The 14202-nt window shown below is 56.4% G+C and overlaps 1 protein-coding gene across 5 annotated transcripts in view; it reads right to left on the minus strand.

Moving 5' to 3' along the window:
• Positions 1-13650, minus strand: part of SYTL3 (synaptotagmin like 3) — a 40057-nt gene extending 26407 nt beyond the window's left edge. For 4 of the 5 annotated variants that reach the window (XM_059699942.1, XM_059699941.1, XM_059699940.1 and 1 more), the window contains exons 1-3: positions 13408-13650; positions 11462-11680; positions 5153-5217 (exon numbers count right to left, since the gene is read on the minus strand). In XM_059699942.1, coding sequence (XP_059555925.1) covers positions 5153-5217; positions 11462-11680; positions 13408-13517 — 394 coding nt within the window. In that variant the 5' untranslated portion in view covers positions 13518-13650. The remainder of the gene's footprint in view (positions 1-5152; positions 5218-11461; positions 11681-13407) is intronic. The other variant, XM_059699944.1, reaches the window with a different exon arrangement.
• Between the last annotated feature and the right edge of the window lie 552 nt (positions 13651-14202).

The following is a 14202-nucleotide window of genomic DNA, read 5'->3' on the forward strand; positions in this document are numbered from 1 at the left end:
GTAAAATATACGCATTTACAGCACGGAGCCAGAAGAGGGCACTATCTCTATATGCTTAGCAAGTACCAAGGGGATTAGAATAATGTCTTGTTGCAGGTTTCTGGGTACCAGTGATCTAGAAAATGACCAACGTACCTGTGCATTAGCTTTGCTACTTTCCCGGGGGTTCTCAAACTTGAAGTGCGTGAAAACAATTACTTGGGAACTTGGGAAATACACACTCTTGGGCCCCACCTGGTCCCACCGAGTCAGGAACTTTGAGGTGAAAATAGTTCAGAGCTGATCCCGGAGCCAGGGTCTCAGAAGCCCCAGGAAACACCTTCTGTGCAGATTGCCAGGTGCCTGGCGGCGGAGGGGTGGAGAGGCAGAGGGGACAATACCAGGGTGCAGGCCAGCACCTACGTTCCCACCTTTTCACGCACCACAGAGAAACCACGACGACCACGGCATGTGAGGAACTGTTTAAAGACAACACTAAATGTTGAATTATAAAACCTTAGAGGGGAAAAACAGTCTACAATCAGAAAAGAAATGAAGGAAAGGAGAATGTTTAAATGCTCGATGTACCATCTCCCTGCAAAATAAGGAATTGGGGCTCAGTTTTCCTGCTTCCGAATCTTTTTAATGGTTGGAGAATTAGCATAACAAGCTGCCACAGTTCACCTCATTCTTCTTCTTTGGATTATTGCTTATACCTTGCCTACTTTCAAGGACATTTTTGGAGCAATTATTGTAAATGGCACATATCCAATTAGATCATTAAAATAGAGGTAAGTAAAAGCATCTGGCATGATGATGGAATTACTCCAACTGGACTTTAAATTTGGCTCTAGGTTTCTGGGTGCCAAAAAAGAAAAGAACTCCGACTTTTCAGTTTTAGGTGCCTACTAGGTGCTAATTCTGACAATGGAAGCTACCACACAGAAAGAACATCACATTTTATCTCCAAACAACCTATCCTTACTTTTCCATTCATGTACATTTGCTCACAGCTCCTACCCTCCAAGAACTGAAAACCTGGTTAGGACAGAGGACCAAGAGTTGCAGGCGGCGAGGGCAGCATTAGTGTGATGTCCATGGGACCGAGGCCCCGGGAACTCAGGGCTCAGCTGTGCCGATGACTGGCCCTGGGTTATAAGCCAGCGGGAAAGGGGCTACTGGGAAACACTACTGGGAACACTGGTGATGGGCAGAAAAATTAGATCAGGCCCCTGTTGCCTGGTGAAGACTTAAATGTAAACGAGCTCATAACAATTAGGAGAGAAGCGTGGCTACCGTATCGGTGACAGGACCAGGAAGAGGTCTCTACGCATAAAAGCAAAGAAAGAACTTCTACAGGAAAAGGTGGAATGGAACACAAACAAGAAAAACTTCTGCATGTCAGCAAAGGTGCGCGGTACAGCATACACGGCTGAAAAGGGCTGAGAGCCTCAACATCTACCGAGAGTCAAAGCAGCGGAAATGGCCCATCCAATAATTAGGTGATTCCAACGGAAATAACAGGGGAGCATGGGGGCCACCGGAGTGGTTTCACTGTGTTGACAGAGTTGTTTGCTTTTAAGGGTAATTCCTGCTGGTGACAGAGGTGCACGTGTTCCGAGGTGGTGTTCCTAACACTTTCTTTCCTTCTGTTTCTAGAACTCTCCAGAGATGTGCCGAAGGCCGCCCTCCAGGGGTGTTCACTGCACTTTACTATGACTTTAATAATACGACAAACTCCCAAAAATGTAACAGCAGAACTGGCTATCCAACAACAGTGATGATGATATTATGTGGAGAGATATCAGAATACGTCTGTATAGATAATTTGATCCCAATTATATAGATACTAGGGGCCCGGTGCACGAAATTCGTGCACTGGGTGTGGGGCGGGGGGGAGTGTCCCTCAGCCCAGCCTGCCCCCTCTCACATACTGGGAGCCCTCAGGCGTTGACCCCCATCACCCTCCAATCACAGGATCAGCCCCTTGCCCAGGCCTGATGCCTCTGGCCTAGGCGTCTGGCCCGGGCAGCGGGGACCCGCAGCTGCAGCAGCCCCGCGATCGTGGGCTTCACTTTAGGCCCAGGCAAGGGGCCCCTAGCTCCTGGGACTGCCAGCTTCAACCGTGCCCAGCTCCCATCGCTGGCTCCACCCCTACTTCCTCCTATCACTGGCCAGGGCGGAAAAGGCACCTGATTCTCCGATCATGGCTGGGGGGCAGGGCAAAGGCGGCCCCAGGGCCGCCTTTGCCCTGCCCCCCAGCTCTTAGCTCCCCCATAGGTTTCCGATCACTGTCAGTGGCAGAGGGCTTCTTCCTGCTTTGCCTCCCTGCATTGTGCCTACATATGCAAATTAACTGCCATCTTGTTGGCAGTTAACTGCCAATCTTAGTTGGCAGTTAACTGCCAATCTTAGTTGGCAGTTAATTTGCATATAGCCCTGATTAGCCAATGAAAAGGGTATCGTTGTACGCCAATTACCATTTTTCTCTTTTATTAGTGTAGATATTAGTTTGGCTCATATAAAATTTCCTCTATTCATCATTTTTACTAAAAATGTACATACATACTCACCAATGTAGACACGTATACTCACCAAAGAACAGAAATGATATCTACCAAAATGTCAACAATAATTCTCAGGGTGAAGTCACTGCATTTTCAATGTTACTGTTTATGCTTTTCTCCATTTTTCCATTTTTAAAATGAATCCATATTACCTTTACATTCAGAACAAAATCACAAATGTAATTTGAAATCATGTCTCAAGGGACAGGACTTAAGAGGGCGGCTCACGCACCCTGCCAGGGGGTGCCCGGGCACACGCTGCCCAGAGGGGAACTTGGAAAACATCAAAGCCTTTCACCCAGTCATTCTTCTAAGAAGCCACTGATGGACACAGACAGAGACGCCGACATCCACCACAGTCATCTGTGACGTGAAAGTCCGAGCACGGCCGCTCGCTGACCAGAGGGGCCCGGCTGAACACGTGGGAGCGCATCCCGGCCGTCAACATACGTTGGGAGAAGTCTTGGTAGCACAGGGACATGCTTACGCTAAATTAAATTATAAAGCAAGATGGAGACCTGCAGACAGTCACACGTGGTGATTCTTGCCTCCCGCCCTGCAGAGAGCTGGCCTGTGCAACCTTGGGGTGGGGCAGCAATGACGGGGTGAGCTCTGAGGCCAAGCCATGTCAACAGAGACAGACACAGTAGGAGAGAGGTTCCAGGGGTTTGGGAGAGAGGCTGGGGGACAGGAGTTACTGCTTAATGGGCATGAGAGTGTCGGTGTGGGAGGATGGAAAGTTCTGGAGACGGATGGCGGTGATGGTTGCATAGCAGGGTGACTGCACTTAATGTCACTGAAACGTACCCCTAACCATGGTTAAAATGCTACGTTTAATGTTGCATGTGTTCCACCACATTAAAAACCATTGTTAAGGTGCCCCGGTGCTCTGTCCTCTCTCTAGGATCATCAGCTGGAAGCCGGCGCCTGGCCGCGGGGCGTCGGCAACCCTGTGGAGGGGTCCCGGTGGGAGATGGCCGGCAGGTGTGTGCCTGAGCCCCGAGAAAGCCGCCCCTGCAGCCCAGGCGAGCCTTCCGCTGGAGACAGGCGTGTGAAAGAATCATGCTATTGAAGCCGCCGCGTGCTCCCGGCAAAAGGCAAGGGGCGCACAGAAGGGAGCCCGGGCCTGACGCCCTTCGTGGTGTAAACCGGCACCTTGCTTTCTGCCTCTGCTGAGGGTGCGGGGCTGAGCAGGGCCGCGTTCACACCGTTACAACCACAGCACGAGCCGCTGGGCAGATGCACGGCTTTCCAGCTGCCCTGCTCCGCGGGTGATGCTCCGGGTGGGGCGAGCGCCCGCGTTCAAGGCCAGAACTCGAGGAGGGACACCGCAGCCGTCACATGGAGTGTGCCTCGCCCCCCCCCCCGCCCCCGCCCGTAAACAGGCCGGCAGGACATCTGGGGCCACAGGCCCCTGGCCCGGCAGCAGTTAAAGGAAAGTGTTGACAAGGCGTTGGGCCAGGAGAGAGGAGGCGGCGGGAAAGGGTTGAGAACCCTGGGCTAGAGGGACTCACACCGGCCGCGTCGGCTTCTCGAGCTCCCGTTAGAGGTGTCCCCCGCCCGGTCCTAACACGCTCGGCAGAAGCACCCTTGGGTCTTGACAAGAAGAGTCGGGAGTGGAACCCAGGGGAGAAAGTCACGCACGGAAACAAGCCGTGAGCAGGGCCTTTTATCAGAGCTGAGCGTGGCCGCGCCAGCCTGCGGCCTTTACCTGACGACGCACTGTGGTTGGTGCTAAACAGCTATTTCTCCACCTCAAACCATCACTTTTCCAGGAAAAAGAAAAAGTGTTTCCAGCACCCGTTCCCACTGGGCCAGTGCAGGCTCCGCTGTGACACAGCACGGGGAGGCGGGGGGGGGGGTGCCGCCATCGCTCAGCACGGCGCAGGGGGGCGATGCCGGGGCCCCCGGGCCCCCCGTAGGCACTCCCTTCTCTGCCCCGCTGCCACCCTGGGCACAGCGCCTCCGTAACCACGGCACTGCCATTCTCACCATGGGTTCGGGTCCCAGCTGCTGATCACACCGTCACGTGGACTTTGCGACTGTTTTATAAGACATGCCTGGTCTACAAGACACAGACCAACTACTCCCTCCCACCCCCACGGTCGTGACAGGTGACTTCATCACATCAGCGTCTGCTCCGTTCTAACCCCACCCACGCCGTGCTCTTCAGTGATTTGCGCAATCGTGTCGGTCAAGGTTTTGTATCCTGAACGAGGTTTTGTGCTCGGGCTGCGAGGGGCTAACGGCACAGGTTCTGCGTGTGGAGAGCGAGAAAAGTGCGCACATGTGGACCCGACCGAAGGCGCTCCCGGCGATTCTGGGGGACACGTGCGGAGGAGGGAGACCTGGCTCCCAGGAGCTGGGCGTCGGGGAGACTTCGGGGACACGGGGTAGTGAGGCAAACACCGCGACCCAAGGTGGGCACATGGCGGGGGGGCGGGGCGGGGGCAGAGGCAGGAAACCGGGAACAGGAGCACCAGGAGGACGGGGTGATGCGGTCACCTCACCCTGTGGAGTTGTTTCCATTCAAAAGCTTTAAACCCCATATTTTAAAACGAGGAATTTATCGTTTTTAATTTAGTAAAGATTTTGAGCGCATTTACCTTCAGTTGGAAATTTCTTGGCCCGTTCCTCAAAGAACCATTCTCCGGATTTTATCCTCACGTTTCTGAAAAGCAAGCAGAAGGAGCGTCGGCTGGGAAGTGGCCCCTCACAGGGAGGTGGGGGTGTCCACAGTATCAGTCTGGCCAAGGGCCTCGGGGTTCAGATGTGCAGCCCAGCCCCTGACCCTGCCGCTCTCCCAGAGAGCTCAGCGTGTGACCAGTGGCAGCAGGGTGGGGTCTCTGCGTGGGCGTGTTTTACCGTCTGTGTAATATGTGCATGTAACACATACACCTCAACCTGTTCATGGGCCCAACGCACGGTAAGTACTTCGCGTTTTCTGAATAAATGTACAAGGGGAGACAAAATTGCCATCAAAACAATCAATTTGATTGATCGAGTATACAGATGTTGTGTTATAAAGCTGTACACCTGAAATTTATATACTAGTAATATATTGACCAACACTGCCCCAAAATAATTTTAAAAAATCAAGGAGCCTTGGCCAGTATTGTTTGGTGGTTAGAACACTGGCGTGCACGCCGAAGGGTCACGGGTTTGATTCCTGATCAAAGGCACGTGCCTGGGTTGCAGGTTTGATCCCTGGTCCCCCGTTGGGGTGCATGTGAGAGGCAACCAATCTATGTGTCTCTCTCACATCGATATTTCTCTCCTCATCCATCTCCTTCCCTCCGTTCCACTCTCTCTAAAAATCAATGGGAAAAATATCCTTGGGTGAGAAAGGAAGGAAGGAAGGAAGGAAGGGAGAGAGGGTGAGAGGGATGGAGGGAAGGAGAAGAAGAGCAGGAGAGGAGAGGAGAGGAGAGGAGAGGAGAGGAGAGGAGGGGAGGGGAGGGGAGGGGAGGGGAGGGGAGGGGAGGGGAGAGGAGGGGAGGGGAGGGGAGGGGAGGGGAGGGGAGGGGAGGGGAGAGGAGGGGAGGGGAGGGGAGGGGAGGGGAGGGGAGGGGAGGGGAGGGGAGAGGAGGGGAGGGGAGGGGAGGGGAGAGGAGGGGAGGGGAGAGGAGGGGAGAGGAGGGGAGGGGAGAGGAGGGAAAAAGGAGAGAATGTATCCCGTTTATGGCAGGAAGCAACGGCATGAGGATACGCTAGGAAAAGCATTCCATGCGGCCCCTTCGCTGGGAGGAAGATGATCCAGGGGTCACTTCACCTCGTTTAGGGTGAACCTGAGTTACCACAACATTTACCAAGAGCCAACAGAGAAGGCCCCGCGGGCCCCGCAGTCTGGGACGTGGGGTCACTGTGCTTCGATGGCGGCTGGGGGCCTGGGGGCGGCGGAGCACCTGAGCCCGGGGCAGTGGCTCCTTGGCCAGCTGGCCTGCAGTGCTCCCTGGGCTGCAGCTCCCCGTCTCGGCCACAGGGAGACGCGCACGGGGAGCCGCTCCTGTGCTCAGTGCCTGGGACTCACGCCCCAAGCGTGTTTTACTCTTGACAGTTTCCCAATTTCTGGAGAAACCACCTTCGACCTCTCAGAGCCCCGGACGGTAGAACTGTTCACACCCTCTGAGGATGTAGAGAGGCAAATGCACAGAAGCTGTAAATTGCTCACACCCTTAGAATAATGTGCCACAAACCCCGCCAATTCCTTGCTTACGTAAGAAACATGGAAGCTTCGACTCGCGGCCAATTCCCTTCTGTAAAGCACTTGCTGAAGGTAGTTCTCATCGGTTCTTTTTAGCCATATATGAACACAAGTGGGTTCCTTAGGGTAAGGCTTATAAATGCTGCTACTCACGGCCTGAGACCGAGGTGAGCAGCCCTTGCGTCTCTGTCCTCGTCAGGGCCCCACGGGGAAGCCCGCGTCGCAGGAACCGAAGGAGGATTCCCTGCTCATCCCAGATGGCGGACCAGAATGTGTCCACGAAGCTTCTCGGAACAGTTTCTGAGCTCAGCGACGGGCTAACGCCTTTACGTTTCTTGACCAGAACCATGACTTGCTTCCTTAAAACTTCTCAAATCAATCAATAAGTACGCAAGGTTTAAGTAAGATCTAGGGTGGCGGGGGGGGGGGGGGGGGGTGGGGCTGGAAGACAGAGGGCCAGGAGACCTGAGTTCTTTCGGGGTCTGGCCTTTCCACTAACTGCATTCAGGTCACTGTGATTATGACCACGAGCGCCGGTGCGTAGACGCCCCTCATCAACTCCTGGGGGGCCCGGACCTCTGCGGTCGCTGTCACTGCATGAGACCTGCGAAGCAGCTGCTGGAAAGCGCTCTGCTAATTCCAGCACAGAGCTCACCGGCACGGGAACGGACAACCCCGCGCGGTCTGACCTGTCACTGCCAGCCGGCAGGGGGCCGGTCAGTCACAGCTGAAGGAGGCGACACTGTCCCTACTTCCTGCTCCAGAAACGTCAGCGTGATGACCCTGGGTGGCTCCACTCAACGGGCAGAGGTGGGAGCTGCTCTGTGCAGTCAGGGTTCCTCAAGCGGCTAAAGCAGCACATTCCCTCCAGCCCCTGGCTCGTCGGACCGACAAGCTGCCAAACTCCCAGGGAAGGAGTTCCCTGTGAACCTGAGCTCAACCAACTGCTTCGCCAGCCTGTCCAGCTGCTGGGCGAGTCCCAGCTAACGTGGTCCCGCGTGCTTTCCGCGAAAATCGTTTCACTTCTTGCGTCTAAGATGGCTTTTACTAACAAAGCACAAGTGAGGTTTCTGCACCAGCCCAGTCGATCTGATTTCAACGTTCTCACAGGAAAACAGGCTGATCGCAGCGATTAAATCCTAGGTAACCGGGAGTGGAGTGAGGACGTCGAGATGAAGATAAAGAAACGACTGCATCAGGCTGCCACCACCACTTTGTGCGAAGCATTGATAACTCTCCCCACTTGGCCTCGGAGAGCCGACAGTCACAGCCCCACGCATGATGGAGGCCCGTGGCGGGGCCAGGAGGTGCGTGTGGGTTGGGGAGTGAATGACATCCCACGTGGGCAGGGGCACCCAGGAACCGGAGGGATCAGGCGGGACCTGCACTGGGGGAGCCTGAGACAGTGGCGCCCTCGGACGTGCCGGCCGCTCACACACTCGGCCCCCCGGCAGCAGCTGGAAGTGAGGAGAGCGGGCTGGGTGTGAGGCCGCAGGGAGGGGTGGGCACTGTGGCCAATCGGAGAACCCACGCACCGTTTCCACATGGAGATGATAAGTATTAGGCATTCAAGGCCAACAAAACAAGGTCTTGGGCTATCGCAGCCTGCTGGCCAAGGCGGTGTGGTTCCTGCTTTTATCCCCCATAACTCATTTCCACCACCCCTTTGTTGAACTGTCACATTCTCTCTCTCTTATTTTTTTAAAAATATATTCTATTGATTTTTTACAGAGAGGAAGGGAGAGGGATAGAGGGTTAGAAACACCGATGAGAGAGAAACATCGATCAGCTGCCTCCTGCACACTCCCCACTGGGGATGTGCCCACAACCAAGGTACATGCATGCCCTTGACCGGAATTGAACCCGGGACTCTTGAGTCCGCAGGCCGACGCTCTATCCGCTGAGCCAAACTAGTCAGGGCCTCTCTCTTTTTAATGTTTTTATTGATTTTAGAGAGGAAGAGAGAGGGAGACAGAAACATCAATGATAAGAGAGGATCATCGAGTGGCTGCCTCCTGTGCGCCCCCTACTGAGGATCGAGCCTGCAACCCGGGCATGTGTCCTAACTGGGACTCGAACCATGACCTCCTGGTTCATAGGTCGATGCTCAACCACTGAGCCACACCAGCCGGGCTGTCATCTCTACCGCCACCAGCCTCATCGCCTCGCGTCTGGTTTCACTACCAGGACTTCCACGTGGCCTGTTACCTTATCTCCCCTCCTGAGTCCGCCTGGCCCCACAGCCCCCTTCTCCTGGTTTTCCTCCGGCAAAGCCCTTATGTCCCCGAGCCCAACTCTCTGGGCGGCTCTGAGCCCAGCTCTCTGGGCGGCTCTGAAGACTCTGCCCTCCCGGGGGAGCTCCCAGCAGACAGGAGAGGGCGGAGGCAAGAGGGGATGGGACGCGAGAGACCGGGTCCCAGTCTTTCTGACCTCATGGCCATGGGCCAACTATCTGGTGTCTCCAAGCCTCCGTGTCCTCACCTGGAAGACAGGATCACAGCAGCGGCTGCCCCCGGAGACCGCCTCCAGGTTTAAGACCGACAGTCGGCGCCAAGGACAAGGAGCGCTTCGCCCGCCCTCGCAGTGGTGGGCGGTCCTTGTCACTCCCGCGTGTCTCCTCTCCCGACTGTGTCCGTCCCTCTCATCCTGGCCTCTCCCCAGTGCTGCAGCCAGGGCTGCTCTGCGGTCCCCTGAGGACACCTGCCCTGAAGGCGGGGTCCTCGCTGCCCCGGACGCCCCTGGCCAGGCCGGCCCTCGCCTGCACTGGCTGCAGCACCTGCGAGCTGGGTTTGCTGCTGCTTCTTTGTAATTGAGGTCCCAGAGCTTCTCCTTCCTTGGTTTGAAAACGCGATGTCCCTCGTCCGGTGCCCACAGACCCCTGGTTCTCGGGGAGCAGGACTCAGGCCGAGGAAGAAGCAGACACGGGAAACAGACGGGGCTCAAACCCGCCTCTAGGCCCCCGTTCAGTTACGAATGTCAAATGTTCTAAAGGGCGACCAGGCCTTCTCTTTGCGTGGCCATGCCCTGGCCGGTGTTGTCCAGTGGTTAGAGGGCCATCCCGTGCACCAAAGGGCTGTGGGTTTGATTCCCAGTCAGGGCTCGTACCCGGGTTGCGGGTTGTGGCAACCGATTGATGTTTCTCTCTCACATCGATGCTTCTCTTTCTCTCTTCCTCTCCCTTCCTCTCTCTCTTATTGAAAAGCATAGCCTCAGGTGAGGATTAAAAAAAGAGAGAGAGAGAGAGAGGACAGCAGCCCAGAGTGGACCAACCAGAGCAAGAGCAGAGAGAAAGGGGCGGGGGGTACAGATGTTAGAAATGAGTTAGCTCTCCCGTACGGGACCTGTGTCGGTTCACACAGGGCAACGCAATTATCTTAGGTGTTTTGAAAAACATCTTTATTTCAAAAGAAGGAAGCTGGGGTTACAGAAATCACACTTGGCATCCCTGGAGGGCAGAGTTTCAACACCAGGGCCCGACGCTGGGGCCGAGATTTCGACACGGCCGGCGCCTGGGCGGCCGCTCAGCCCCGTGCCCCGTTTTGACTTCTTGCTTCTAGTTCGCTTTTAGGAGAAAATTGCTGAAGAACGCAATGCCTTACCACGCCGTGTCTATCGTTAGACCTCAAATGTCTGTGGCTGATTAAAACGGAGGAAGAGCGTTCATCTCTCGAGACATTTTTGGAATTAATTGCCACCCACCCTCCTGAGGGCCCAGGCCTGCACGAGCAGCACAGGTGTGGCCGGCCGCAGTGATTCTGCTTCTTCCTCTCGAGCCGAGGGAAGCCGAAGGGCTTGGCTCCCACGAACCCGGGAGACCTGCGATGCGAGGAGGTGGGTCTGGTAGGAGTCGGTGCTAGAGACGGAAGGCAGGCCGCTCAGGACCACAGACATCGGGTGGGACGGCTGCACTTTTCTCTGGGTGAGCGACTGAAATGCATCAGGCCTTGCGAAGGGACTGGAAATTTAGGGAGATTCATGCCAGGGCGCCCAAAAAGCAGCCCTCCTGAGTTAGGGGAGCGGGAATCCGGCCGCTGCGTTCACACTGAGCGAGCGGGCTGGCGACTGTGGAGCGAGAGCTGGTCTCCGGTCTCCGGGCCGCCGCCTCCACCCCTGGGCTCAGGGCAGACACACTCCCTTCCCACAAGGCCCCTGCACGCTGTCCCCAGCCACCAGAAACACACTCCCGTGGGGGTGCAAGGACCCACGGACAGCCCATTCTTGCTTGGAACAGTGGGAGCCCAAGCCCAACATGTTTACCATTTTCAAAATGGACAGTTCAAAAATACCAATTCCATGATAAAAAAAAAAATGCTTAAAACCTCACACCACCAAAAGATTAAAATACATCAGATTCAGTCCATCACGAATGGAAAGCATGCCCGTTTCTTTTTTTTTTTAATCCTCACCAGAAGATACTTTTTTAGTGATGAGAGAGAGAGAGAAGAGGGAGAGAAACATGGATGGGTTGCCTCCTTACGAGCCCCAACTGGGGATCAAGTCTGCAACCTCGGTATGTGCCCTGACAGGGATTCGAACCCACAGCCCTTCAGTGCACGGGACAACACTCCAATGAACCGAGCCACCCGCCGGGGCAATCCAATGGATTTTGAGTTACGGTGACCTCCACGTCTCAGAAGTTCGCTCTGCAAACATTTGCCCACTGCACTCGAGGCTTGTCTTGGGCCACCGCCCAGGACTCCCCCATCCTCACCTGCCCTCGTAGCACACGGTGCACCTCCAGAGGCGGGTCCTGCTCAGGAACACGCGGCACCTGGAGCACACGCAGTGGCTGCAGCCCTGGCACACGGCGCCCCGGTCCAGCAGCAGCCCCAGCGCCCGCCGGCAGTGGGCACACGCCTTCTCCTGGTGCCCCTGGCCCGGGCTCTTCCCGCCTTTCCACCGGAGATGCTGCAGGTGCGCCTTCAGCTTCCTGTGGCCCAGAGAGTTCCATCAGATCCCACAGAGCAGGCGGCAGAGGCCAGACACCCTCCCCGCAGCCAGGGCCCCGACAGCGCCCCCACGGCAAGGGACAAGGGCTTGCCACCCACGCCCTGGGCCCCTCCATGGCCCATCCCGAGCCTCAGGGGGTTTCTCAGGGACGGGGAAACCTCACCCCAGGGCTGCTGGGAGGGTGAAGGGCAAAGCATCAGGGAGAGAGAGGCCTGGCACAGAGGAGCGAGCTGCTCATTGCTCTGGGTTTATCCTTTCGTGCCCAAAGGGCATTAAAATGATAGGCAGGAACAGAGAGGAGAGGAAAACAGCACGCAGAGGATGGCAATCTATGTGCAAGGCACGGAGGCTCCGTAACGCAACAGGCACGCCTGCGACTGCCGTCCGTCCGCTGAGATGGCTTAACGGACGCTCTGCTTGGACGCTCTGCTAGCCCCAGGGCAAAGGGCTATCTCGCTGGACCCCAGGGCACTCTTTCTGAAATATCCCTGTGACCTGCTTTTAGAAGAGAGAAGCCAATTCCAAGCACACGCTTACACCCCACTTTCAGGCTTTCCCCAGAATCGGCAGCCTCAGGTACCTGGCCCCAGGTACACGTTCTTCACTGATACCCAAAGCGACGCTCCTCATCAGGGGTCGCCAACCAGTGGTCCGTGAGCTCTGAAAGGCTGGCGACCGCGGGTCTAATCACGGAGAGATCTTTCACCCCGTGCTCAGCCTGCTGCATGTCTTAGCAGAAGGAAGGGAGTCCGTTTAGAGAGTCTGGGGATAGCAGGTGGGGATAGACAAAGCGCACGGCACCTTCCAGGTGTCCGGGAAGTCTCCCTCCTCCCTCAGGCATGCGGTGCCCGCAGGTGTGCTCTGGGCGGGTGTTCTCCTTGGCAAACCCTGAGCGCCCAGCCCGGCCCACAGCCCCGCCCTTCCCTGCTCTCCTGGACCTCACGTCCCCACAGACGCGGACAGACTCAGCATCGGCGTCCAGCTGGCCTCCCGACCCACTCAAAGGGGCGGCTGGACAGCTGACATGGACGCTGCTCTGAAACACCCAGTTCTGCTTCAGTAAATGTTAGCTGACGGCAAACAGCTGTGCAAAGATCTGGATCTCCAGCCAAAACATATAGTGCCAAGAAGGTGAGCAAACATATTAAGAACAGGATGCCATATATGCCAGGTCCCTTGAAACAGCAAGGATGGACCGGCTCCGGCACAAAGACAGAGGAAAGACATGCCCACGGGCGGGAACAGGCCAAGCAGGTTCGGGTTCCACATCCTCCTCCTTTCCTCACAGCCAAAGTGAGAAAGAAAAAAAAGAAGAAGAAAAGAAAGAAAAAAAGGCAGGAATGGATTCCAGCAGATTTGCTGTTTCTAAGCCGCTTCCTTTCTGTGTGCCTTCAGGTGCCACGGAAAATAATTTAGGAAAACCTTTAACCAGGGGGCTTGCCCCCAGGGGTGCTGGAAGCCTGTCAGCTTCCCTAGAGTTATTCCTGCAAAGTAGGCAAATGTGTCTCCAAAAAGGCACCACTGAGTGAGTAACAAAAGCAGCTTAAGGAAAGGTGATCCCACCTCCCGCCCCCTGCCCGCCCCCCTGCCCAGGGGCGCTTGTCAGACCAGAGGCTGCGGGCAGCGAGGAGCCATATGCCAAGTCCCGGGACAGCTCCCAGCAGGAAAAGCCACCACCCCAACGGACCCCCCATCCAGGGCGCGTACCGGACCCGCTCCTCCTCGACGCGCTGCACCGCCCGGTCCCGGTGCAGCACCCGGAGGACCGCCTCCTGCTCCAGCTCCTGCAGGGAGTCCAGACTGACTTCTTGGGCCATTTCGCTGTCGCTTCTGGGACGGGGTGATGTTTCACTCCATGGCCCAGCGCCCGTCGCAGCACGGAGGGGCCGCGTCCAGCAGCCCCGGTTCCCGAAAGCGCTCCCGCTCTGTTCCCCGGCGCCACTGCCTGTGGCTCTGCTGCTCCTCTCTCCCTGCGCACTCCCGGACAGAGGGACAGAGCGCTCGGAGCCGCCACCGGGCGGGCGCTCTGCTCTCCCGGCCGCAGCCTCTGGCGTCCGTCCGAGACAAGAGCGTGTCTTCCTCTGAGGTCTTGCCAGCCGGCTCCGCGCGAGGCAGGGGCCCAGCACCCAGATAACTCCTGCGGAGCAGGCCTATCTCCAATCTGAGGGGTTTAAATAGCAGCAGGGAGACGGTCAGTGACTCAGAGGCAAACTGTCCCCTTCAAACATCTGCCGGTCGCCAGGAAGGACAGCGGAAAGCCAGCCGGCTCAGCGCCTGGGGAGAGAATAAAAGCAGGTCAGGGCGCCCGGCCTGCATCCCTGCAGCCTCGCCTCCGCACACGGGGAGCCCTTTGCGTTGTCTGCCCCGGTGATGTCGGGAGGTTTTAAATTTTACTAAGTTGGTCTCTGTTTCTAAAGGCCTCCAGTTCCCAAACTTGACTCTTTCTAATCTGACTTCCGCCTCTTCCGCCATTAGAGGTGCGAAAGGTCTGTGTTTAATACC

This window comes from Myotis daubentonii, chromosome 6, assembly GCF_963259705.1.
Source record: "Myotis daubentonii chromosome 6, mMyoDau2.1, whole genome shotgun sequence".
NCBI lineage: Eukaryota > Metazoa > Chordata > Mammalia > Chiroptera > Vespertilionidae > Myotis > Myotis daubentonii.